General features: G+C 39.2%; 1 protein-coding gene across 1 annotated transcript; it reads left to right on the forward strand.

Annotated features, from left to right (window-relative positions):
• Nucleotides 1–516: 516 nt before the first annotated feature.
• Nucleotides 517–27,678, forward strand: LOC127972474 (mediator of RNA polymerase II transcription subunit 13-like). Its single transcript, XM_052575977.1, has 30 exons — nucleotides 517–1,216; nucleotides 3,501–3,735; nucleotides 4,842–5,010; nucleotides 7,977–8,122; nucleotides 11,040–11,237; nucleotides 11,314–11,508; nucleotides 11,934–12,093; nucleotides 12,214–12,321; nucleotides 12,417–13,121; nucleotides 14,129–14,345; nucleotides 14,437–14,467; nucleotides 14,563–14,684; nucleotides 14,981–15,065; nucleotides 15,694–15,887; nucleotides 15,978–16,177; nucleotides 17,002–17,906; nucleotides 19,282–19,449; nucleotides 19,530–19,753; nucleotides 20,022–20,211; nucleotides 20,289–20,613; nucleotides 20,695–20,911; nucleotides 20,992–21,183; nucleotides 22,021–22,244; nucleotides 22,335–22,477; nucleotides 22,558–22,716; nucleotides 22,850–22,993; nucleotides 23,082–23,242; nucleotides 23,686–23,850; nucleotides 23,992–24,092; nucleotides 26,850–27,678. Exons 1-30 carry the CDS (start codon nucleotides 1,148–1,150, stop codon nucleotides 26,980–26,982), a joined length of 6,285 nt encoding a protein of 2,094 aa, XP_052431937.1. The 5' UTR covers nucleotides 517–1,147; the 3' UTR covers nucleotides 26,983–27,678.
• The last annotated feature ends 308 nt before the right edge of the window (nucleotides 27,679–27,986 follow it).

The raw sequence follows: 27,986 nt of genomic DNA on the forward strand, positions 1-27,986 counted from the left end.
CTTGGTTTGAAGTGGGATTTATTTATTTATTTATTCATTCATATTTATTGTAGAAATACTGCGTCTACACAATGCATAAAACTGTAAAGATTTTAGTATAACCTGCCAGGGGTTTTCAAACTTCCATGGGGTCACAAAGAACTCCATTAAAATGTTTAGAAAATAAAATAAGTTAAAATAGGTTTAAACTAATAATCTCATTATTGGCGATTAAAAAAAACTTTAAATAAACATTCGATAAGTAAATAAACAAATAACATATAACAGTGTGTATAATATTATAAGTAAAATTTTAAAAAAGCAAATTGTAACTTGATAGAAACTACAAATTACACAATGTTTTAAGTAATTTATCTAAATTAATAATCATATCTATAATAATGATAATAAACTTTATAGATGGCTTTTAAATTTTAGGATCCCATCTAAAAGATCACAAATGGAGTTGACGGCTGTATTAGTGAGTCGACTCTTCTGGAGCTTCATGAATCCGGCATCGAATCTTTGCTCTGTCGAGTCGAAGCCGAGTAGAGTACAGTACAGTAGAGTGGAGTAGAGTTGTGTCCCTGCGGCCGCCATTAAAGGATGCGACCAATGTATTCAAACAAACCAGTGAGAGACAGCTGAGCACAGCACAGCCTCTTTTAACTGTACTTTTTAACAAGAACCTTTTACTTCCATCACCAGCGTCTCCGTGAATGGTCGTCGACGACAGTCTGGCGAAGACCTGGAAAAGAACGAGTGATTTTGAGTGAAATTTGAAGCTGAACTCTTCTGGCTTGAACTGTTTGTTGCTGCCTCGCTTAGCTTAGCCCGATGCTATGCTAAGCTAAAGGGGGAGGGCTGTATTCACCTCCCTTCCCCCTCGGACTGCTGAAATTACAGTTTGTTTGATGTAACAAATCTTGGGGGGAGAACAATATCTCATCGCGGATCATGGTAAATGCGTGCGGGAAGTTTTTAGCGCAATTTTTCCTAGTAAGTGAGTAACCTCTAGCGGAGTAACAGCAGAGCTAAGCTAATTAGCTCCCTGGACGCGAAGCCGTCCTGCTGATCGTGTCCGAGAAACAGAGTCCCGGTCCAAACCACCTCGCATTATCTGTTCCTGGGATCTGAAAGAGAGGATGGCCCGCCGGACTGAGCTTTGATGATGAGTTCTTGTTTTGTACCCAACGGGGCGAGCTTGGAGGACTGCCACTCCAATCTCTTCTGTCTGGTAAGAGATCAACTGACTGAGGGCCAGAAGCCATTTTTAGCCGGCCAGTCAATCAAACAAACAGAGGCCTGTTGATTTTAATACGAACTAAAGCGCTGCTGATTTGTAAATAAATATTAGACATCCAGGCGTGTGTTTGTGTTGTGTAGACGGAGGCTGGCGACTGAGATACGGCTTTGTTGTGTTATTTAGGTTGTGTTTGTTAACGTTGGTAAACACTTGCTGAACTAACTGGCTGGAACAAGCTGCAAGTTGTTGGCATGAAGTGACTCTTAAAGAGAAAACCAGCTTTAGAGAGAGTCACACCAGCAATCAAATCCAGGACACTAAAAGCAAAACCATTATTCATTTTCATGTAATGGCTAATTTTGAGATTATAGGATGGTTTACTTTCCGAACATGTCTTCTTTTACATTAGTGAAAAGAAAACATTCAAGGTTCAGTGTTTATTTTATTATATTTTGTCTATCTTTGCTTGTAGGATTTAATTATAATATATTATTTGATCCAAAAAAGTTTTTTAAAAATTTTTTTTGAGACAAAAATCTCCACTTTGCTTACATAAACCAAAGTTGACATTTTTTCCTATCTATATTCTGAAGGTTTTTACACAGTGGTTATAGTAAATAAATATTGTTTTGGGTGCTTTTTATTTTATTTATTTTTACAGGTAATTGTTTTCATCATAACATTTTATGCAAGTCAAATTTAACTGTCCCAAGTTTAAAAAATAGCATTTTTTTTTTACATGGAAAATGAAAACAATGACACAATAACTACATTTCCTCATTGTGTACATATCTAGCTAGAGGTGTTTGTTTATATATAATTTTCTTGGTTTATTTAACATTTTATACCTAAACGGTGAAAATATATTTGTTTTTCTGGCTGTTGGCAATACCTTCTGATTTATGGAGTCATAGTAAGAAATCTCTGTTAAAAACCTTGAATATGTTATTAGAGTGAAACAAGTGTTTGAAACTAAAGTTTCACTTTCTATTCTGTAAAGGTATGCATATTGTTTTGCATATATATTTGATTAAATAATGGCTCATTTAACATATAACATTTCAGAAACTTTTAATAAAAAGAAGTACAGTGATAAACCAGCTAGGGTAATAAAATGATAACTAGAAGTTGGGTTTACTCTTCATGTCACATTATTATAATTCCTGATATTTGTAAACATAGTCAAGAAAGAACAGGTCATAATAGCCATTTAGCTTTGATTGTGCTTTCGGTTTTGTTACTGTTAGGAACTAGTCTGATTATCTGCTTGGTCATACTAGTAAAGCTTGTTCAACGTTTTATATGTAATGTGTGGTAATAAAAGTCTCATTTTCCTATATACACCTACGTTACTTTCTTCAATTCATAGTTGTAGAGTAATCTGTGAACAAGTGCAGAGTTTTCATGATGAGCTTCCTGTCTGCCTCTTTTTCACTTCCTTCTTGTACCAAAAGTTCATATTTATATGGACATATTGGATAAACTACTTACATTACACTAATCCAGGCCAGACTGTGAATTTATTAAAATTGAACAGATTTTGAATGGAAATGTCATCTCATCTTTGTTTGCAGCTTATTCTAGAATTGGGGCTCGATTTTACATCAACAAAAAGCTTTCTCAGCAAAATTATGATTGGTTTCAGTTTATATTTTAAACCACTGTTAACACATCTACTAGTTGCTCAGCATAATTATTACCCATGTGACTAAAGCTAATCTTATCAGAACATTTTTGAAAACGCATTTTAAAGTCAAGACACGTTTATTGCAAAAGCTGTAATTTATGGGAGAACAAGGCGATTTCAATCACAAAATATTGTGTGAGATTACAATATGCTTTCCTTTGTTGCATAAAATGATTTTTGTAAAGAAACTTTGTTAGAAGTTTTTATTTTTATCATCAATGCACATGAAATGAATGTAGAATGAATAGTGCACAAGCAAATGATGCATATGAGAAAACCTTTCAGATACTTACCCTTCAATTGAGCAAAAGTAAACCTTTTTCAGAGTTTAATGCTGACAGTGGATTTCAAATAGGCCTATATGTTGATTCACAATGTGTTAGATGGCGTCATCCTTGCATTAGTCACAGAAAAACTTCTCTTACTTGTCTACGTTTATCAAAGTTACACAATCAGACACTTAGATTGCCATTTTGGCTGTGTTTTTGCCTATTAATCCTAGTGGAGTTGTTGGCTTTCTCACCGTTTGCTGAGCCGTCCCACATGATAGATTTTTCTAACACATTCTCCCTCTCTCTTTGCCTTCAGGCTGACCTCACCGGGATCAAATGGAAGTGTTTTGTGTGGCAGGGCCCCACCTCGTCCCCCATCCTCTTCCCGGTGACGGAGGAGGACCCCATCCTGTGCAGCTTCAGTCGCTGCCTGAAGGCAGATGTGTTGAGCGTGTGGCGGAGGCACCAGACCCCGGGCCGGCGAGAGCTCTGGATCTTTTGGTGGGGAGACGACCCCAACTTTGCCGAGCTCGTCCACCATGACCTATCATGTATGTCTGCTCGCTTGTTAAACTGACACATGCCTTCCAAACCATAACATATACATACAACATTAGAAATGCGTGTAGTCTGAGACAACCTTTTGCTTGTCAGAGGTAAAGCTGTGCTTGATACTGAATGTTTCGTAGCTAAATTGGTGGTTAGACTGGAGGTGTTTTTCCAGACATTAGTCATAGACCGGTTATTGATATTGCAGTTGTTGAGGTTTGCTAACTGCATTAATTGTTAACAGTTGCGTCAAAGCAAAGGTATTTAAGGTTTTCAGTGTGCCTGCAGTGAGACTTTGAGACTTTATTTTTCTTGATATTTGCATAACAAATAAGACCTTACTCAATATATCTAAGCAGCTCTCATATGAAAGAGGAAACTGTGGTTAATGATGACAAGTTAACGATGCTTATTTAGATTGGCTGGCTTGGCTTAATTCTTTTTTTAGTTTTAGTTTGAGGGGAGATAAAACATCTGTTTCTCATCCACCTTTTATTGCTATAATAGCTCAATCAATACTTGGTCAGTAAAAATCTAAGTGGGGTTAATTTCCTGGTTCTTTGAATTATTTGTTCTCTTATAAAACTCTTTCAACAACAAACACTCTGAGATGGAGCTATAGGCAGGGCTCAACCTAAAATCTTGAGATTCAGGCCAGTAGACAAAATCTTCACCTATCAGACCATTTATGCAATATTGTTTGTAAACTTGGGTGATAATTGCAAGAATAATATTTTTTCTGTGTACCAAGAATATAATTATAAAGACACCATCTGTGTGCCATTTGTACAACTTGATATGATTTCTAGCCATTATTGCCTAATATAATTTTTTGTCTAGCCTAACATTAAATATAAATAGACTACAATTAAACATTTCGGAGTCGGTTTGATTTTTAAGTGTTTGCTTTCACATTTGATCAGTTGTATTGCTGTATAAAAATAATTTTTTTATTATTAAACAAATTAAAATAAAAGTCTGAACTACGTTGTAATACATTTTTCTTTACCATATACATTATGGGTAACTACAAAGTAATGTGAAGGGTCTTAATTGGGGCAGCAGCAGTTGAGCATGTGGGTATAATCGAGTCCTCTGTGTCTCACAGGTAACGAGGACGGTTCGTGGGATAGCGGCCTGACCTACGAGTGCCGAACGCTGCTCTTCAAAGCCATCCATAACCTGCTGGAGCGCTGCCTCATGAACCGATCCTTCATTCGTATCGGCAAGTGGTTCGTCAAACCATACGAGAAGGATGAGAAGCCCATCAACAAAAGGTAAAGGAGACATTGCGCAAACTGTTTACGTTTTGTTGATAACCTGGTGTGTTTTCATGCCCAGCGATGCGGATGCATGCTGTAAGCTGCAGCATTTCACAGTATGATCCTCGCTGTTTGTCGCAGCAGACGAGTGACATCAGGCTGTTGGCATTCTTGTGTGAGGAAGAGCTCCTGCTCTGGAAGCCAGCGATTTTGTCGCGTAACCTCCCGGGATGCTCTGTTTGTTTGCATGAGAGTAGCACCAGAGCATGTCGTCATCCTAATGAAGTGCCTGTCTTAAGTGAAACCTTCGAATAACGTAGGGAGGGGCAAAAGATGCGGTCCGTTTAATTGTCTGTCTCATTTGAACAGATGTCATTGGTTCCCTCAGGGCAGAGGTGTTGTGGTGTGTCTGTGGGTGGGAGGATATGGCTTCCTGCTGTGGGTGTGTGTGCACGGTGCACGTGGTGTCCGTTAAGGATGCAAGAGCTGGAAAGTATGGCTGCTTCCTCCGTCGAAGTTGTAATGAAGAGCTTACTCTTCTCACAAAACACTGACTGTGCGGTTTCACACTAGGTAGGTCAACAGGAACCACCATTTCGCTTTCACTTGTTCAGCTCTGCCTGAGCTTAAAAAGATGTCAGACATCCAGAGTTCTTCCGAATGAACATTGGTACTCACGGCTTTCTGGTGATTTTTTTTTTTTTTTTTTTTTATAAACAAGGCAGATAGGTGCTGCTAATGCTGTCAGGTCACATTGAGCTCTGAAGATACACTAGCGTTTAAAAGTTTGGGGAGTAAAAAAAAAAAAAACATCTCTTATGTTTACAAAGTCTGCATATGTTAGATCAAAAATACAGAAAAAACAGGATTAGTGTGAAGTAATTTTAAATTTGATATTTGGAGCACACAACTGGGCTTAAGTAACAAGGATATATTTGTAGCAACAGCCAGCAATGCATTGAATGGGTCAAAATATCAAATTTTCTTTTATGCCAAAAGTAATTTGGCTATTAAGTAAAGATCATGCTCCATGAAGATATTTTGTAAATTTCCTACCGTAAAAATATATCAAAACCTAATTTTGGATTAGTAATATGCCTTGCTAAGGATTTCACTTAGACAATTTAAAAGGTGATATTCTCAATGTTTTTTTTTTTTTTTTTTTTTTGCATCCTCAGATTCCAGATATTCAAATAGTTGTATCTCGGCCAAATGTTGTCCTATCCTAACAAACCATACATCAATGGAAAGCATACCTATTCAGCTGTCAGATTTTTAAATCTCAGGTTTTGTGGTCCTGGGTCACATATATGCATTTTCAATTTGAATAAATTAAAAAAAAAATTATTTTAACTTATTCCTGTGATGCAAAGCGGAATTCAGCATAATTACTCCAGTCTTAAGTGTCACATGATACTTCAGAAATCATTCTAATGCACTGATTTGCTGCTTAAGAAACATGTCTAATGTTCAATACTGAAAAAAGTTGTGCTGCTTTTTGATTCTTTTGCTGAATGGAAAGTTTGACTTTTTTATTATTACTAAAGATGTCTTTACTGTAACTTTTAATGAATTAAAAAGTATTAATTACTTTAAAACAAATCATACTGACATCAAGCTTTTGAATGGTAGTGCATATGCGCTGGAGTGCTATCGGTCTGTGTGAGGTTTGTAGTGGATTGCTGGAGATGTGTTGTAAGGACACTGCTCGACAGATATTTGAGGAACGCAGGCTTCCCCATTTCTCTCTCTCTTTCTTGTTCTCTTATTCGTCCAGTGCATTGCACAGAGTGATGTTGGCGCTGTACCCTCTGGTGTTACCAGGGGTCAACACTCGATCCCTCCAGTGAGAGCATGCATGCACTGTTGGCTTAAAGACAGGAAGGGATGGTTCTCTGTATTGGTGTTTCTGAATGAGAATGAGCTTCTGTGTTCAGGCATGCAAACAGAGAGCTGCCACTGTAGAGTTCTAGAAAGTCCGATTGTAAATGCCATTAAAGAGAGCATTGTTTGTCTGTAGTATAAGAATATTTGCCACAGAAATCAAACAGTGACATAGAATTTGATGTACATTATTTATATTTATATATATTTTAAATGTTCAAGGTCCAAAAATGTAATGCATTGATGAATTGTTCACAAATAAGATCAATAACATGCATTTAGAGAGTCAGACAGGGTGAATTTCCATTGCAGTCTGACATTAAAAACTTCTGAAGAAGCCTCAAGTCAGTATGATTTCAGAGTTATTAACAAAAGAAGCATCCTGAGCAGAAATCCCGCTGTTACCATGGAAACAGTAATGGCGGCAGACGAGCTCATCAGCAGCTGCCCACTCCCATGAAGCATTGCAGATGACATAATTGTTTTCCCACACAGACTAACTGTACATTTTTATCCTTAATGATTAATAATGTATTGTGTATATTTTACTGTTGTTGTTTTTGCTGTACAGCATTGCATAGTTAATTCCCTTATGAAAGCATTTCAGGTTCTCTTTAAGAATCAAACAGTTTTTCAGAATTTAGGCTTCTGGAAAAAAAAAACACACAAACTGTGGTTTCGGTTGGTGTTTTCTGAATGCCTGAGTTTGATCACTCATCATCTGGATGTTTGGTTACACTGTAACAGCTGTTTAGACTAGCCTTTGGGTCACACATTCACAGGTGTGGAGATGTTAACTTGGAGAAGTGCGATTCGTCCATTATGTGTTCTAGGATTTAATTAAACACTTTATAAAACCCCAAAGTTGAAGACTCATGCATCTAATGTTGTAGTATTTCCTAAACCTTTTCATAGTACTCCTGGTCAAGGTTCAGTCACTGACTGTAGCTCTCCGAGCACTAAGCCTGAAAAAACACTGTGAAGACCTCAGCTGTCAACACACCATTCCCAGAGACCTCCAGGAAGGGAGCTACTTTCTCTCAGGCTTTAACTCCAGACCCTCGAGTGATCCTCCATTTGTTCCTCCTTCTTTGCAGTGAGCACCTGTCCTGCTCCTTCACGTTCTTCGTTCATGGAGACAGTAACGTGTGCACCAGCGTGGAGATTAACCAGCACCAGCCTGTCTATCTGTTGAGTGAGGAGCACCTGACTCTGGCCCAGCAGAGCAGCAGCTCGGTTCAAGGTAGGAGCGTTGCTTATCAGTAGATTGTTGCACACACAAATCATTCCTTGTTGGTTAACAAAATATATATATATATATATATATATATATATATATATATATATATATATATATATATATATATATATATATATATATATATATATATATATATATATATATATATATATATATATATATATATAATTTTTTTTTTTTTTTTTTTTTTTTTTTTGATATGTTGATGTTGATATTCTATATTTGTATCATACTTATTTAATTTGCCATTATCTAACACTTACTTAGTAAATTTTTAATAGCACTAATTTGTTAAATGGACAAATCTCAAATATATTTTTTTCTGGCTGTACAATTAATGCTTAGTTCAAGGATGCATTACATTTATCAAAAACTTTGATGTTAGTTAGTTTTTTTTTTTTTTTTAAGAAATTCATTATTTTATTCAATGATGCATTAGATTTATTAAAAGTGGCTGTAAAACTGTAAACATTTTCTAATGTTATAAAGGAAGGCTATTTTAAATAAATGCTGTTCTTTTAAACTTTCTATTAATTAAAGAATCCAGAAAAAAAGAAAAAAAATGGTTTTCACAAATGTTTTGAAATGCACTACCGTTTTCTACATTGATGATAGTAAGAAATTGTTCTTGAGCACAAAATCATATTAGAATAATTTCTGAGGGATCAGAATGATCATGATGCTGAAAATTAGTTGCATATAAATTTGAAAAATAGAGAAGTAATATTAAATTGTAATTTAAAATAACTTAAATTACAGTAATAATAAACAGTAAACAATACTATTATTTATTTTGTTGCAAATAATTTTTTTTCTTTTTTAAAGGTAGTGTTAATAAATGTTGCAGTTGTTCAACTAATTCTGATTTCAGAATCAACTAGACTCTACTTTTAACATTCATGGCCATTTCCCGCCTGTTGGACCAGACTTGAACCAGGATGTGGACCAGACTTAAGTGTCTATATGAAAATAATGCAGTTAACTCATTTGAAGACTTGTATTTTTTTGACTCAAATTAAGCCACAGTTGTATTGATATACAAAAAGCGGAAAGTCTAGTGTTCACAGTGAATCACATAATGACAGTAGACTTGAGAGGGAATATTACGCTTTAGTGTTGAAAAAGAAAAGATGAAAGGCCCTCCCCTTTGTTCTGTTGTCTTTTTTCGTGGTTTGTCATTGCCTCAGCAGTCAGACTGGTGGCAAACACGTGTTTTCTCCTCAGCTCAAGGGCACAGTCCTACATTAGTTAACACCTCTGAGACGCTGCTTCTCTCGTGGCAGTCATTATCTCAGTGTAGCCCCACTGTGGCCCTGATGAGGTGTTTTCCAGATTCAGTACTTCTCTGCTTTTCAGCTTTGTTACATCACCACCGTTCCCTCCAGGGTGCTGAGTTCACAAGCTTATGACTAGCATTAACGCTTGGAACAGTATGTTTTACCCTGAACAAGATGCATCTGTGTTTCTTCTCAGCCTGTTCTCCCATGTTAGATCAGCGTTAGTCCTTAATCCACCTTAAGAAATGCTGTTATTCCAGGTTAAATACAAATTGAGCTCTGATGTCAAAACCATGGTTTTTGTAGGACTTAACTTGTATTAAGAGGAAAAAAACTCTCTTTATCTTATGCTTGGTTGTGCTGCATTGTAAGTGGCTAACTGTCACAGATTGATTGATTTCGTTTGGTTTTTTATTCCAGCTGTTCTCAGTCTAATGGTTGAAGATTGACTTTGGCAGAGCTCGTTCACAGGGCTTGTGCTCAGTTGTCTGGCTTGTGTTAGTTCATTAACTGTCTCCCCAAGGGCCCTAACGCTTATGTTAGACTCCTGTTATGTGTTTTTGCAAAAACAGTAATGTTGAATGCCAAGTGCACCTATTCTTCTTATCCCTTCATATTTTATTGTCCTGAATAATGAAGCCAAACATCCTCACAAGTAATGCTTATCTACATGGAAATTAACCAGTAATGTAGCTTTTTTTTTTTTACTATAGCTGCAATGTGATCTTTCTTGCTTCTAACAATATGCTTAATTAGCCTATTATAAACTTATATGACCTCTCTAGCATTGTGAATATTTTTTTTTAATTGCTCGTACACGTGTTGAGACACGCCAAGTTTTCACTTGCCTTGTGTGTTTGGTTTGTGTTAAAGTGTCATGAAACTCACTGTATCAGCACAGGTCAGATCTCACCACAGTTTTGAATAAAGTGTAATTGTAGGTGTGGAAAGCTTCAGAAGTTGTAGGAGGAGGAGTGGAGATAATGCAACCGTTTGTGTTCCAGTCAGTTTCGTTTAGCTTTAAAAGAACTGCACGCAAATCTATTAAAGCTACACTTTTAAGAAATAAATAGTTTTATTCTGCAAGGACAACTTAAATTGATCAACAGAGTGACAGGAAAGAGGTTAAAAATGCTACAAATAAAAATATTTAAAATGAATGCATTTCTTTTGAAATGTTATGCATCTAACAATCATAGGGGGGAAAATGGATCATGGTTTTAAAATATAGTTTAAACATTCATTAAATCAGGGTTATTATATATATAACTTATATTTTTTTAAAATAAATGAACTTAAAATATCAAAAATGTTTATCATAAAACTGAAATAAAATGTCATCTATATATATAAAAAATATCCTGATATTAAAATAACACATGGATACAGATGTATAGATATATGTTAACATCTAATAACATGTTGCATGACACTTATTGTCGTGCTTCAGATCTAGTGTGAACTGAATTATTGACAGATCTCTTGACTTTCGTTTTCTGGCTTTCTTTGTGGCCTTAAGCGATTCTCGTTCTCATGTTTTTAGGTTACCACAAAGTGAACTGAGACTTTACCAGGAAGTGTCACACTTGCAGTTATCTCATATACTGCCTGTTTTCCCCCAGTGATCCTCTCTCCGTACGGTTTGAGCGGGACTCTGACGGGCCAGTCCTTCAAGCTGTCAGATCCACCGACCCAGAAGTTGATCGAAGAATGGAAGCAGTTCTATCCCATAGGCCCCAACACGAAGGAGGTCACGGACGACAAGATGGATGACCTCGACTGGGAGGACGATTCCTTGGCTGCTGTCGAGGTTGTTGTTGGTAAGTCAGCTGAACAGATGAACGTCATCTCAATTAATGTGTAATAAGAGTGCAAGTAATCATTCATGTGGCGCAGCTGGAGTGAGGATGGTGTACCCTGCCAGCCTGGTGCTGGTGGCCCAGTCAGACATCCCGGTCGTGGCTACAGTGAGCTCTTCCACCTCCTCGAGCTCTTACTCAGGAGTTCAGCACAGTCACATGATCCATGGAGATACTGGCATCTCTTCAGTCACTCTGACTCCTCCCACTTCACCTGAGGAGGCTCAAGCAGGTACCACCACTTTATTCTCGATTGTTCTGAAGAAATGAAGAAAAGAAAAACACTTTAGTTCGACATAAGTAACTTGATTTCGGTTTGAGTTAATGGATGTTGTTAACACTATGTGATTGATTTATGTATTTTCATCTTAATACATCATAATATTACATTTTAGATGCAGAGAAAAATCTATCTATTATAAAAAATAATCTGTGCTCTTTGGATGCAGGGATTATTTTGTCATCAAAAAACCATTGTGGAAAAAGTAAAAAGCCTATATTCACATGGCTTTAACATTAACATTTTTGTATTCAAATGTTCAGTTATGAATTATGCATAGTAAGACCAGACAATCAATGCACTTGGATTTTCTGCTGCTGTCAAAACATTTAGCTGTAATGACCCCCCCCCCCCCCCCCCCCCCCACACCATTGCAGTTTCTCAGCCTGCCCAGAAATGGGTGAAACTCTCAGCTATGTCAGGCGCCTTTAATGTGGACAGCAGCAGTCATCACGGAGGCAAGATCCCCCGCCGGCTAGCCAGCCAAATGGTGGAGCGAGTCTGGCAGGAGTGCAATATGAACCGAGCCCAGAACAAGTATGAATATAAAAACTTGCAGCTTGACTGATCAGCCAGAGCAAATTACCTGGCAATGGGAGAAATGTATTGAGTAAAAACAAAGAAACTTCAGGGGTTTAGTATGGTTTATTTTTGCAGGAGAAAGTTTTCGACCATGTCTAACGGAGTTGGCGAGGAAGAAACGGACAAAGCTTCTGTTTGGGACTTTGTAGAGTCGTCTCAGAGGTCACAGTGCAGTTGCTCAAGGTATGCTCACGCTGCAACAAATGACCTGTAATTAACAAAGATTAATGTATGAATGTAGCCAGCTGATGACATTGAGCTCTCGCTTTTCATTCCAGGCTCAAGAACCAGAAACAGCGGGCATGTAGCACCCCAGGGCATCCTCCATCTGCTGGCCAGCCTCCTCTGCCCTCTACCAAACACAAGATGGCGGAGAAGCTGGAGAAAGGAGACAAGCAGCAGAAGAGACCCCAGACGCCCTTCCACCACCGCAACTCTCTGTGTGAAGAGCAGCCCAACATGGAGCAGGGAGATGCTGTTCACAGACTGTGTCTGCAGGGCCACGAGGACAGCCGCTACCCCAGCCTCCATCATGCTGACGTCACTTCCAGCAAAACCCCACTGATGCACAGCTCAGCTGATGAGATGGCTGGCTCCCCTCAGCCCCCGCCGCTCAGCCCTCACCCTTGTGAGCGCGGAGAGGAGACGGTCGACGGCCTTAAGGCTTCCTCCTCACCCTTGCACCAACACTTCTACCCTCCTTCCTCTGAGCCTTGCCTGGTGCCCCAGAAACCCCCTGATGATTCTCCACTAGACCCATTACCCTTACCCTGCCCACCTCCATACCCAGAGTCCCTAGAAGCCACTGTGTATGTGGGCTCTGCCATAAACCCCAACGAGGACACAACACATAGCCCCTGGAGGTACTTTAGGGTGCCTGGTGGGAAGAATGCAGATTTCCACACACCTCAGCTTCCTGTGGTCAAGCATTATGAAGACGGTAACAGGGCCGGAGGCCAGGATGGTGTTGTGTCAGTTACAGAGTGAGTTCTCTAGCCTTGTGCACTAAATAGTGATATGGTGTTGATTATGATATTATTGCACTAAATGCCAACAACACATTTTTTACCTTGAGAAGTGCAATTAAAAATAAGTTAAGTTATTTGGCTTTGTAGAACTGAATACCAACAGCTTTCGTTTGGCAGGCGAAATGGATCCTCATAAAAAAAACATTTAATTGCTGTTCAAAACATGTCCTTGCCTTTTTAAAAAAGGAAGCTTTTTTTTTTTTACTTGACTAAGAATAGGTCAGATTTTTAACATCTTAATAAAGTAAAAGGCAAGTAATGCTTCTATAAAGAACATTACTTTGGCCCTTTTGCAAGACGTTTTGCTTCAGTGGTTGTCAATAACATCAGGCAGTCCTACTAATTGGTAATGTTAGTTGATTGCAGTGGCAGATAGGTTAAATTGGACCCTCCTTCTGGCCCTGTATCATGGTGCACTCTGTGTGACCTAATGAACAGATAAATAGTCAGCAGCTGCTGAAACAATTACCACTGACTATGTCAGCGTCAGGAGGGTTCAACTTCAGGTTTTGGCTACACACTTGATGTTTTGATTTAGTGGCTTTGGCTGGCCATAGGGCAGGTTTATAACCATCATTTTTATTATTATCTAAATCTATTTATTGAGATGTGGCATTCTATTATAAAAATATATGCATGTTTTAGATTTTACAATGAAAAAAAAAAAGTTAAATTACATATTTATTAAAAACATTAAATTAACATTGGGATGTATTAAAGTACTAATTTCATAAAGTAAACTACAGTTATTGGTCTGTCTAAAGCTTTTAGTTCTATTAATATTAAAAAGTGTTGCATTTGTCACATTCACATTAAACTATTAAGCTATCATGGTAAAATACAAAAAGTAGTAGTGATGTAACTGATCGGTTATTATTGTTTTTTTTTATTATTGTATTATTATTATTTTATTTATTTTTTTCTAACTAGAGAGGTAACATTGTTTGGGGTGATTTTTGCAGGTTTATGTCCTCCTCCAAAAGGCCTCTGAAAGTGTCGGAAGAACTGGTGAAGATGTACGAGCAAAAGAAAAACCAGCATTTCTCTGCAGCTGTGTGCGATGGAGACCAGGAGCGGGAATCTGATCCTTATGCTTTTGTGGAAGGAGACGAGGAGTTTACTTTCTCTGATAAAGACAAAAAGCCTGGAGCCGAGAGGGAGATCGGGAAGAAAAATAAGGTCTGGCAGTGATTTTCATCCAAAAATGTTATGTGGTTGGGTTTCTCAAAGTGAGAAGTCTTATTTATTTTTCATTTTCATTTTGTTTTAGAGGGATGATGGCAGTGGGTTATCCTCTGATGGTGAGTATTATTTCCTAAATTGATAAAAAAAAAAACGAATTCATTGTTTCTGGAAATGTTTCTGAGGGTTGTCTTGAACACCTCTTTTCACACAGATGCCCAGGGGTCAGGTGGCAGTAAACCACTTCCTACCACCAGCTTGATTCATGAGACAGATCTGGTCGTGTCCATTAATGACCTGGACAACCTCTTTAACTCTGACGAGGATGACCTGACGGTTAGTACTCGTATGAGCTCGCCAGCTACCTGTCATGTGGAAAGTGAGAATGCTAGAGGTCCTAACTTAACTAAAGCATAACATCATAATCCACGTTTTGTTATGAATCACATTTGTGAAGCTCCAGCAGTTATGAATCTGTTGGATACGGCGATATTCAAATTGAAGCCAAATTTTCTAATGATCTCCTGCTTCATTAGAAAAACTTTTAGGTGGTCATAAAGTTCTTTATTTGCTGAACTAGGGGAAACAGTAGAGCAATCAAAGTGAGCATTTATTTGTCTTCCTCCAAACAGCCTGGATCCAGGAGAGCTGCTGGTGGAGCAGAGGAAAGATTTGGAGGGAAAGAACCAAAACCTGCAGCGCCAGACCCCCTGCCTTGTATGTGCCTCAATTCATGACCCCTGCTGAATCTGCATCATTACTGAAACATGTGTTTTAATAACTGTTACTGGGAGTGTGTGAGCACTTTGGTTTAGAATATGTCAGAATGAGATCTCATTATCCATAGAGAAATTAGGAATTTTGAACTTTATGCTGTTAAATTTGTAGAAATGCCTTATATATTGGATATTATAAATATCATTTAAACATTAAATGAATTTAAATATTAGAATATCAGAATATAAGTATTAGATGCAAAGCTTGGAAAAGAGTTGCTTTTGCTTTATTTATTTTAAAAATTTTAGAACTTAAAGTACAAAACTTCATATAGCAAAATTACTAAAACGTAAATTAGAATAAAACTGAAAATATTAAAATAAAAGCAGTTTCAAAATATTAATGATTAACTATAACAGTAACTGCTGTAATGATTGATTGTAACAGTTTAAAAAAAATTAGCTTTTTATGTTTTTTATTTTTATTAGGAAATACTATTTTGTTACACAAAAACTGTTTTAGTGCTGCACAAGTCGTCACAGACTGAGACGTTAATGGCAAGCATCTGTTACCTATTTTCTGTTTGTAGTGCCAAAATTCTGTTCCTTCATTGTGTTTATTGATCTAGGCTCTGCTGACCTGCACCAGATGTTCCCAACCCCTCCGTCACTGGAGCAGCACATCATCATGGGCTACTCTCCTATAAACATGGGCAATACAGAATCAGCAGCTGGCCTTTCTCTCCTGGATGGGGCCATCAGCGGGAACTTCAAGATGGAGGTGGAGGAGGGTTTCTGCAGCCCCAAACCCTCAGAGATTAAGGTAGGACTTAATTACTGCTGTCGATTCCCAGGGATGTTTTCAGGAAGAGGTATTTTGTGACACAAGACTCTTTCTTTATCGTATCTTCAGGACTTCTCCTACGTGTTTAAACCAGAGTCCTGCCAAGCGCTCGTCGGCTGCTCCCTTTACGCCCCTCTGAAGATGCTGCCCAGCCAGTGTATGCTTCCCATCAAGCTTCCAGAAGAGTGTGTGTACCGGCCCAGCTGGACAGTCGGCAAACTGGAGATGCTGCATCCGATGGCAGCCATGACCTTCCTCAACAAGGACAGGTACAACAGCCAAGAAATCAGGGATTTTCTTCATCCCTAACAGATTTGAGTGTTTCACAGTGTTGATTGTTCTTTTGCAACAAACAAACCTTTAATGAGACATTGAGTTATTCAAGCTTTCATCAGCTTGTTGGCATGTATGGAAGCCTAAAAGGCTTTTAAACAGATTGATTTACCTTATTTAGGAGGAGTGGGGGGGGGGGGGTTGTGCATATTTAGCAGGTGGGGGTAAGTAAGTAGGTCAGGTTTTTAACAAGCGCAGAGCACACTCTTCTCTGCTGTTTATGGTCCAAGCAGCTGCCATCCCAAAATAGACATTCAGTATTAATGATAGTGCTGCCTTAATTGAGGAATGTGTCCAGAGCATTAAACTAGAATTTAGGATGTGTGCCTAGATCTAACTACAACTAACTTTTGATTAAGTTTTTGATCCACTTCAAATGTTGGCTACTGTAGGTAAATTGAATCTTTCTTGCGCACATCCAAAAAAAAACTTTACTATACCTACCTAATCTGTTTCTATTGGCCAGACAGTGTACTGTAGACGTATGTTGCAGCTTTTATGCTGAATCTAAAGAAAGTTTGGCTGTGAATCACTTTAAAAACTTGTCTTAAGGAGGATTTTAGGAGGTAACTATAGATTTCCACTGTGTGATGAGCAAAAAGTGGCCATCATTTTAGATAATATACCTTTTTTTTATACTAAACAGTCTTCTGTCACACAGTCTTGAAATGTACGCTTGTACTATTTATCATCCGAATAAATGCCAGTTGGTTTGATATTGTAGCCACTATTTGTAACACTTTCTCCTTTTCTTTAACAGTAACATCCCTAGTGTAGGAAGTGCAGTGGAGCAGGACCAGAGCTGCACCCCTCAGACACACAACACCTTCATGTCTAACAGCGCCCCGCCCAGCAACAGCGGCGCTGGCATCCTGCCCTCCCCTGCCACCCCTCGAATCTCTGCCCCGACGCCACGAACGCCCCGGACCCCGCGCACCCCCAGAGGCCCTGCCAGCGTCCAAAGCTCGCTGAAATACGAGAACTCCGACCTCTACTCTCCCGCCTCTACCCCCTCCACCTGCAGACCTCTAAATTCGGTAGAGCCGGCCACCGTGCCCTCCATCCCAGAAGCTCACAGCCTATACGTCACCCTCATCCTCTCCGAGTCGGTCATGAACCTCTTCAAGGACTGCAACTTTGACAGCTGTTGCATCTGCGTCTGCAACATGGACATTACGGGGGCGGATGTGGGCGTCTACATCAGCGATCCCAACATGGATTCGCAGTACTCAAGCATGGACCCCTGCTCCTGCGGTTTTAGCGCGGTCATGAACCGACGCTATGGCAACGGGGCAGGCCTCTTTCTGGAGGACGAGCTGGACATCATGGGACGGGGTTCGGATGCCGGACGCGAGGCTGAGAAGCACTTTGAGGCTGTACGCACAGCCTCTCTTCAGAGAGGGGCGGCAATTAAAGAGCAGGTCCCGGATGATCTAATCCTCCTGCTGCAGGATCTGTGCACTAACCCCTTCTCCCCAATCATCAGGCCAGAACATCCCAGCACCAGTCTCAAGCCCCCCATGCGCCTGGAGGAGAGGGACTATTACAGTGACTGCTACTTGGCTCTGGAGCACGGCAGACAGTTCATGGACAACATGTCTGGAGGAAAAGTCGATGAGACGCTGGTCAAGAGCTCCTCTTTGCACCACTGGGCCAAACGCAATGGTGAGACTTCCTCGTTTTTTTTATTTTTTATTTTTTTTTTATTCTTTTACTTTTACACTGCTCATTCAGTGCAAGGTTTTTAGCAATGGTTCAACACCAAAGAGCCGGGGTCCACAAGATGACTAAAAATAATTTAAATTAATAATAGCTTAATATAACAAACAATGTCTTATTTTTTGCATTGAGTGATAAAAAAAATCATGAACTTTGTGTACCTTCAGCACAGTTTTGCAGTGCAGGCTGCAGTATTAATAATATTACATTTTCTTTTTCTTTTTTTGTCTCTTAGAAATGGTTTGATAGTAGCTTTAGGTGACAGTAGTGCCTTGAGTTCGCATGCAGATGTCAATTTGTTTGTCAAAAGCAGTAACATCTGTAAAAAAATGATAACTAATATTTAATATGGTGAAATGTTATTATTCTGTCTGTTTGAGTGTTATTAAAATTAACTGTTGTTCTTCTATAGTATCATATATTTAGATCATAAAAACCACAGCTAAAACCTCAATACCAGGTGTTTGTATGAAAAACAGTAGTCTAAATATATTTAGTACAACTGCACAAACACAAAAATACAGTAAATATATTTGATTACTACTTTAATACATGTCTACATTAAAAATATAATTTGGTGCACTTGTTTCTACAGTGAATCCTTGGTAAATGATGAAGATTTGTAGATTGAAAGATTAAATAAGAGTAGCGCGGTTTCATTCTGCCTTTGTCATATAAACATTATATTTAACTTTTAACAAGCTCTTGTTATCGTTTTATCAAGGAAAAGTATATAGCGATAATTACCGTTATCGTTTTATCGCCCAGCCCTAGTTGTGAGTCTTGCTTATAACGTTCATCTGGGAACAATGTCCACCATTCTATCAGATTTATAAGGTAAATCATAAACCAACACAGAGGAATGCATCAATATCTTTCTAAATAAGCTAACTGTTCATTATGACTTTAAAATAAAGTTTGCATGTTTTGATGTCCATGTTCTTGTTCAAGAAGTTACTGTGTTTATGCATTTCTATCATCAAGAATTGGCAAATATTAAAGATTATGTGGACATGTCACAGATGAATTGTTCCATATTTGTGACCTGAATCCGACCAAAGATGCAGGATTTGGTTCGGTCCATGAGTTTTTGAATGGATGAAGGCGAGCAGAATATGAGCTTGGCATTCGATTTTAAGAAAAGGATGAAATGATTGGAGAAGTCCAGCATGTGTCGCCAGGACTATCCAGTTATATGTAAACAGATATTGAGAATTTTCATTTCATGCAGACCGCTTTCTCAAACTAAATGGGTTTATGAGTCAATCTATTTGAAGCCAAATCTGGTGTTTGTAAAACACTTCTCTCTGTGTCCTTGCAGCTTTCGATATGAACATGCTGTTCTCCCAGGACGTGCTGAGGATGCTGCTGTCACTGCAGCCTGTCCTGCAGGACACCATCCAGAAGAAGAGGTCTGTGCGCTCTTGGGGAGTCCAGGGCCCCCTCACCTGGCAGCAGTTCCACAAGATGGCTGGCAGGGGATCGTACGGTAGGCATGACTCAACACACACCATCCTCTGCATCATTTATATATGATAGAGGCATATTAACACAACTCTTTTCTCTCAGGCACAGATGAATCTCCAGAGCCCCTCCCCATCCCCACCTTACTGGTGGGTAATGAGTATGACTTTGTGGTGCTGTCTCCTTTTGCTCTGCCATACTGGGAGAAGCTTCTTCTGGACCCCTACAGCTCTCAGCGGGATATCGGATACATGGTGGTGTGTCCTGACAATGAAGCCCTGCTTAATGGAGCCAGAACTTTCTTCAGAGATTTGACAGCTGTATATGAGGTTAGAATGTGCTCAGTTATGAACTCGCAATCTGATTTGTGCTTTTATTTGGTGTATTTTGCATAATAATATATACTATGTTCAACATTATCCGCATTTGTAAAGTACACTTGTGTAAAACTATTATATGAATTATATTAATTATATGAAACCATTATATGAATCTATGAATTTCTTGGTTTTCAGTAAAGTTGCTTTAAAACAACATTTATTGTGAAAGCACTATACAAATAAAATTGACCTGACATGATTTATTATTGTTCAACAGTCCTGTAGGCTCGGTCAGCACAGGCCCATCGCCAAGTCTCACGCTGATGGCATTGTGACGGTGAGCGATATTGGATCCAAAGGACTCACGGACCAGACTCTCTCTGACTGGCTCCCAAAAACCATCAACAGCAGCAGCGAGGTGTTTAACAAGCTCAAATTCTACGCACAAGTGTGCCGTCACGACTTGGGTATGTGCACAATCAAATTATGATGTTGTGTGGACAAGGTATATGCAACGGTCTAATACTATTTCTTATCTCTTCAGCATCCATTCTGGCATCCCAGTCTTTAGACAGCTCACTGCTTTCCCAGCGAAACCCAACCAGCTCTACGCAAACTTCCAGCTCTGACAGCCCTGTAACGGCAGCTCAAAGCGCAGCCCCATCCACCAACAGCACCTCTAACACTACCAGCACCACATCCACCACCTCTTCCTCCTGCTCTCAGGGCATAGGCACCATGCCGTCTTCCAAGCCCAACTCACTGCCTCCTTTCGGGGGCTTGCAGTCCAGCCAGCCGAGTGCAGGAACTCTGGGGGATGGCACATCGGCCACCAGCCAACCTCAGGTGCAGTCTGAGCCTGCAGAGAGGTACCAACTTTCACATCCAAACAAACTTGTTACTGATTTTCTCAGATGTGATCTCTGATCTGTGGTTTATCTGCCTCACAGCACAATGGAGAGAGAGAAGGTTGGGGTGCCAACTGACGGAGACTCCCATGCTGTCACCTATCCTCCCGCTATAGTGATCTACATCGTAAACCCGTTCAGCTATGAGGAGACAGGCCAAGGTGGCAATTCCAGTGTGTGGACAATGGGTCTTCTTCGCTGTTATCTAGAGATGCTTCAGTCTCTTCCCTCTCACATCAGGAATGCCGTATATGTCCAAGTAAGAACCCATCTGATCTGTGATTTCTGACTCTAAACGTCACATTGCTTGGCTCTAAACATCCTGTTTTCTTCTGCCAGATTATACCCAGCCAGTACTTACTGCAGCCGGTCTGGAGTGAGGAGAGCCATATATATGCACAGCATCTGAAGTCTCTGGCTTTCTCAGTTTACACTCAGTGCAGACGGCGTCTGGCAACCTCCACTAACGTCAAAACGCTAACAGGCTTCGGCCCCGGCCTGGCCATTGACACTGCACTACAGAGCAAAGAGGTACTTCGAATAATTGCCAATATCTTAGACAAAGGCTTTTTTTTTTTTATTATTTCAGTTTCTTTCATTCTTTTTAAAAATGTAATTAGGGGCTCAAAGGCAGTACTAGAAGGTCTGTGATAAAGTTCAGATGGAAAAAAAATATATTAATAATGAATGGGTCGTATTTGTGATATTTTACAGTGCATCTGGAAAGTATTCCCAGCTCTTCACTTTAGGCCCTTATTTCAAAATGGATTAAATTCATTATTTTCCTCAAAATCCTACAAACGATATCCCATGATGACAATGTGAAAAAAAGCATGTTTGAAATCTTTGCAAATTTATTAAATACAAAAACAAAAAAATCACATGTACACTCAAATTTGAGCTGTAGGATGTAACATAAAATGTGGAAAAAGTGATGCACTGTGAATGCTTTCCGTATGGACTGTATATGTTTTTATTTTTTTATATAAATAATTAAATATTATTTAAAAAATGACAATTATTTTAATATTATGTTCTGTAAAAAAAGTTTGTATTCTTATTGGTCACAGAATGAAACTTTTTTACAAGAAAATAGACATTATCATTCGAAAGTTTGCACCCTAAACTTTACAGCATTCACAATAAGAGAGGTTTCTTGAGCTTTTGACCAGTAGCGTATATCTGCCTTATTTTAAAACAAAGTTTTTCTAAAGGATCATCTCTTTTTGGGGTGTGTGGCATCAAAAAAGAAGCTTGAACCTGAGATTACACACAAATCATTTTCCAGAAAAAAGATTGGTTGTGCAGTTTTCATACATAAGGTGTAATAAATCATAGTTTTGACCTCTTGGTCCTTGCCCTCCTCAGAGACCGGAGTGTTTACATCTCTACGCACCGCCGTTCGTCCTGGCACCAGTGAAGGACAAACAGACAGAGCTGGGTGAGACTTTTGGAGAGGCTGCCCAGAAATACAACGTGCTGTTTGTGGCCTACTGCCTGTCACATGACCAGAGGTGGCTCCTGGCTTCATGCACAGACCAGTACGGAGAGCTGCTGGAAACCTGCATCATCAGCATCGACGTACCCAACCGGTGAGCACTCAAGAGTTCTCTTTCTTTGACTTGGTTTGCTCAAGCCCGGGCCTCTGTTTTTAACTGGAGCGTTTGTGTGTTTTCACACAGAGCTCGGAGGAAAAAGGGCTCTGCACGACGACAGGGCCTCCAGAAGCTTTGGGAATGGTGCCTGGGCCTCGTACAGATGACATCACTTCCTTGGCGCATTGTGATTGGCAGGCTCGGAAGGATAGGTCACGGGGAGCTACGTGGTAGGTTTTGCAATTATTCCAAGTGTTTGGCATTATGTGCCTTTTGTTATTGATCTAACTGCTGTTTTGACTCCAATCAGATTGGAGTATTATGTTGAGTAGGCGAAACTTGCAGTCTCTCAGCAGACGACTGAAGGAAATGTGCAGGATGTGTGGCATCTCTGCCGCGGACAGTCCCAGCATCCTCAGTACCTGTCTAGTCGCCATGGAACCACAGGCTTCCTTTGTCATCATGCCAGGTAATTAATGTGGCGCTTTCACACGGAGCGGTTGTTCTATCCTTTGTTCGTTGTATCCTTTCAGACCTTTAGAACCTTTTGAATATTTGATGAAAGTCCATCATCTTCCCTTCCTTGTTCTGTCTCTCCATAGACTCCGTGTCCACGGGCTCTGTGTTTGGCCGCAACACGACCCTGAACATGCAGTCGCAGTTAAACACTCCTCAGGACACCTCCTGCACTCACATCCTCGTGTTCCCCACTTCTGCAGGCCTCCAGGCCTTCAATCCCAACAACGGTCAGACACTTTCACATCCAACCCACCAAACACTTCTGCTTATTGCTTGTGTATAGCAGGCTAATATATGTTCTCACTGTGTTTGCAGATGTCACAGATGGCATGGGCGGCATGGATGGGATCTTAGACCTGCTGGCGGAGAACGACCTGGTTGATCCTGATCTCATTAACATCCTACCCAACTCTCCCACCACCTCCCCGGTACAGTCGCCAGGCTCACATTACCACCACGGAGGAGACGGCAGCAAGGTAAACGGATTCGCTCCGCATATAATGCTCAATATTTCTGAAAGAAGTCTCTTATGTTTAATAAGGCTGCATTTATTTGTTAAAAATACAGTTAAATACTATTTTTTTAAATTAATTTTATTCCTGTGACGTACTGCAGAATTTGCGGCATCATTATTCTTCAGTGTCACATGATTCTTCACAAATAATTCTAATATGCTAATTTGGTGCTCAAAAAATGGCCTGAAGTTTTGCTGGTTAATATTTTTTTGATGATTGTATGATGAATAGAAGGTTTAAAAGAACAGTGTTTATTTGGAATAGAAATCTAAACTAAGTTTAGGAGTAATGAGAAATAATTTTGAATTTTATCCATACTATTATATAACTCTTAAGTGGCTGTAGTCATTTGTCATATCTCTGAATTCTCCCTCTCGCCGTCTCTCTCTCTCTCCCGTCCTCAGGGCCAGAGCACAGACAGGATGGAGTCTCACGACGAGTCTCCCAACATCCTCCAGCAGCCCATGGCTCTGGGCTACTTTGTGTCCACGGCTAAAGCCGGCCCACTTCCTGACTGGTTCTGGTCTTCCTGCCCACAGGCAAAGAACCAATGTCCTCTCTTCCTGAAGGTAAGCTGTTCAGTTAATATAATAATCATTTCACTCAAGAGATACATTACAGCTTTATTGTCCAAATCATGTTTCACAATCTAATCTGTTTAACAGAGCTGCAGAGGTGTCGTATAATGAATGTTTTTGTCTTCCTGTCAGGCTTCTCTGCACCTTAATGTTTCGTCAGTGCAGTCAGATGAGTTGCTGCACAGTAAACACTCTCACCCTCTGGACTCCAGCCATACCTCAGATGTGCTCAGGTATCAGCTTTAACCCTTACAGACACTCTTCCTTGTCTCCCTCGTCTCTAATATATTTCTGTACATCTTATGAAATAATTCCTCATTGATGCTATTTCTTACTTGTTACAAGGAGAGCCACTGATTTACTATAAATTCCAGACTGGATTTGATTTATGAATAAATCGCTTTCCAGAAAGTATTTCTTTTAAAGCCATTAAACACTGTTTATTTAAAGGAATAATTCACCCCACAGTCATTCTGTTTCAAACCCATGGGAATTTCATTCATCTTAAAAACACAGAAGATATTTTTACTTATTCTTTCGATTTCATTACTAACATTAAATGTTCATTCCACCAAAACATTGACGCTTCAACCCAAATGAATTAAAAAAATGAGCAGAGGCCCCTTGTTGAGAACCGCTGCTTAGGTTTAATTTAGGCCTCTAATCTCAAATCTCAACAAATATGCTCAACAGAAGCTGAAGATATACACATTGATCATTGTTAATATATGAGCGAAAGTCTAATTTAAATCGGTTTAGAAAGAGATTGTCTCTCTTCAGGAGACTGAAACCACTTAATTGTACTTTTACAAAAAAAAAATTATGAACTTTTTTGAAATGTCAAAGTTTTAATGAAATGGACTTTCAATGGAGGTGTCTTTTAAAAAATTTTTTAAATCATTTAAAATAATTTGGAATGCTTTTTAAAAAAAATTCTTAGTGAATGAATTTATGCTTATTCTAAGCAGTTTGAATAAATGCATTTGCAAAATGATTTTATTCAGATTTCTTAGAATCAGCACAAATAATGTGATTTTGTAAAATATATACAGTATTGTTCAAAATAATAGCAGTACAATGTGACTAACCAGAATAATCAAGGTTTTTCGTATATTTTTTTATTGCTACGTGGCAAACAAGTTACCAGTAGGTTCAGTAGATTCTCAGAAAACAAACAAGACCCAGCATTCATGATATGCACACTCTTAAGGCTGTGCAATTGGGCAATTAGTTGAATTAGTTGAAAGGGGTGTGTTCAAAAAAATAGCAGTGTGGCATTCAATCACTGAGGTCATCAATTTTGTGAAGAAACAGGTGTGAATCAGGTGGCCCCTATTTAAGGATGAAGCCAACACTTGTTGAACATGCATTTGAAAGCTGAGGAAAATGGGTCGTTCAAGACATTGTTCAGAAGAACAGCGTACTTTGATTAAAAAGTTGATTAGAGAGGGGAAAACCTATAAAGAGGTGCAAAAAATGATAGGCTGTTCAGCTAAAATGATCTCCAATGCCTTAAAATGGAGAGCAAAACCAGAGAGACGTGGAAGAAAACGGAAGACAACCATCAAAATGGATAGAAGAATAACCAGAATGGCAAAGGCTCAGCCAATGATCACCTCCAGGATGATCAAAGACAGTCTGGAGTTACCTGTAAGTACTGTGACAGTTAGAAGACGTCTGTGTGAAGCTAATCTATTTTCAAGAATCCCCCGCAAAGTCCCTCTGTTAAAAAAAGGCATGTGCAGAAGAGGTTACAATTTGCCAAAGAACACATCAACTGGCCTAAAGAGAAATGGAGGAACATTTTGTGGACTGATGAGAGTAAAATTGTTCTTTTTGGGTCCAAGGGCCACAGGCAGTTTGTGAGACGACCCCCAAACTCTGAATTCAAGCCACAGTACACAGTGAAGACAGTGAAACATGGAGGTGCAAGCATCATGATATGGGCATGTTTCTCCTACTATGGTGTTGGGCCTATTTATCGCATACCAGGGATCATGGATCAGTTTGCATATGTTAAAATACTTGAAGAGGTCATGTTGCCCTATGCTGAAGAGGACATGCCCTTGAAATGGTTGTTTCAACAAGACAATGACCCAAAACACACTAGTAAACGGGCAAAGTCTTGGTTCCAAACCAACAAAATTAATGTTATGGAGTGGCCAGCCCAATCTCCAGACCTTAATCCAATTGAGAACTTGTGGGGTGATATCAAAAATGCTGTTTCTGAAGCAAAACAAAGAAATGTGAATGAATTGTGGAATGTTGTTAAAGAATCATGGAGTGGAATAACAGCTGAGAGGTGCCACAAGTTGGTTGACTCCATGCCACACAGATGTCAAGCAGTTTTAAAAAACTGTGGTCATACAACTAAATATTAGTTTAGTGATTCACAGGATTGCTAAATCCCAGAAAGAAAAAATGTTTGTACAAAATAGTTTTGAGTTAGTACAGTCAAAGGTAGACACTGCTATTTTTTTGAACACACCCCTTTCAACTAATTCAACTAATTGCCCAATTGCACAGCCTTAAGAGCGTGCATATCATGAATGCTGGGTCTTGTTTGTTTTCTGACAATCTACTGAACCTACTGGTAACTTGTTTGCCACGTAGCAATAAAAAATATACTAAAAACCTTGATTATTCTGGTTAGTCACATTGTACTGCTATTATTTTGAACTACTGTATATTTTGTGCTGAGTGCAGAAATCTTACCTCTTTCATTTATGTATGTGTTTGACATATATAGCTACACCACAATAAGTTGATTAGTTTATGGTAAAATTGTGGAATTCAAATGGATGGAAATTTTATATGCAATTCAAATACACCGATCTTAAATGTAGACCCAAATATTTTAAGTATCATAAGTCTTATGTGTTTGGAATGACATGTGCAGGTTTATTTAATGAAATAATTGTCATTTTTAGATAAACTATCCACATTTTTAGATGAATAAAGGATTTGATACACATTTGTTGTTTTTGCAGATTTGTGCTGGAACAGTATAACGCCTTGTCATGGCTGACCTGTGACCCAGCGACTCAGGACCGGCGCTCTTGTCTGCCCGTGCACTTTGTTGTGCTCAACCAAATGCACAACTTCATAATGAACATGCTCTAACAAATTAGGGGCTTCTGCACAAGTGTTGCCGTGATTTCTCACAACAGACACCGCATCACTGCACTGCCGCCGCAGGCTGGGCAAAGCCACTTCAATCAGACAGCGCACTTACAGCAAGGCCAGGCTGCCCAGTTCATGCCAAGTGTCCATCTCAATGAACTCAAAGTCCTGATAATGGCCTGAAAGTGCCGTTTGGGTCAGGTTTTATCCTGTTGAAATGCCTGCATATATCTTATTTATTGTACGTTTTTAAATGTGTACTTTCTTAATCTTTTATATTATATAAAGACAGGAAGCTGCATATTGCCTTCCTAAATGAATTGAAAATGGTTTGTCATGTATGTAATTGTCTTAATTACAGAACCGACAAGTGAATTCGCTGTAGGTGGCTTTTAGAGGAATATTTAGAGAAATATTTTCTCCACAGTTTTTACTGTCACAGTGTACAGATGAAGTATACTGGAGCTCACGTTCTTACCTTTGTGTGGTGGGGACTTTAAGATAGGCTATAGCTACAGAATTCCTGTACAGCAATTTAATGTGTTCAAATAAGAGGACAAGAGGTACATTGTCGGATTATATATTTTATATCACAGATTTAGAGAATTGTGTGTGTATATAAATGTGTACATACAACTGTGTGCCGCTATGGATGGTGCAGCCAATGTTTTAGGAATAAAGTGTGTAAAACCTGAACCCCGTGGTCGTCATTGTACATTCTACTTGATTTTCAACAAATATCTTGGGTTTCTAGGGAAAAAAAATGAGACGCCATATTGCAGGAGGTTTCATCATACTCTCCAGGTATGATAAGCCCTCGAGGGAGAAATTGCTGTGTATTTATTCTGCTCAAATCCCTGTGAAATGACATGGTGCTATTCTCATCAGGCCTGTTGGCGACTGGCTGTGCATATGCGCTCGTTTCCTGATGGAGCTGAACTAGAGGCTGAGCTATGAATGTGTGCTGTTAATAGTATTGGAACTGTTCATTGAGGCACTGTATC

This window comes from Carassius gibelio, chromosome B15 (genome assembly GCF_023724105.1).
Source record: "Carassius gibelio isolate Cgi1373 ecotype wild population from Czech Republic chromosome B15, carGib1.2-hapl.c, whole genome shotgun sequence".
Classification (NCBI taxonomy): Eukaryota; Metazoa; Chordata; class Actinopteri; order Cypriniformes; family Cyprinidae; genus Carassius; species Carassius gibelio.

What these genes read in the sequence shown, in the direction of transcription:
- LOC127972474 (XM_052575977.1), top strand. Translation starts at nt 1,148, where the DNA reads ATGATGAGTTCTTGTTTTGTACCCAACGGGGCGAGCTTGGAGGACTGC. An exon ending in ACCTGAGGAGGCTCAAGCAG is followed by an intron (nt 11,509 to 11,933) that starts GTACCACCACTT and finishes ACACCATTGCAG; the next exon opens with TTTCTCAGCCTGCCCAGAAA. An exon ending in GGTGTTGTGTCAGTTACAGA is followed by an intron (nt 13,122 to 14,128) that starts GTGAGTTCTCTA and finishes TGATTTTTGCAG; the next exon opens with GTTTATGTCCTCCTCCAAAA.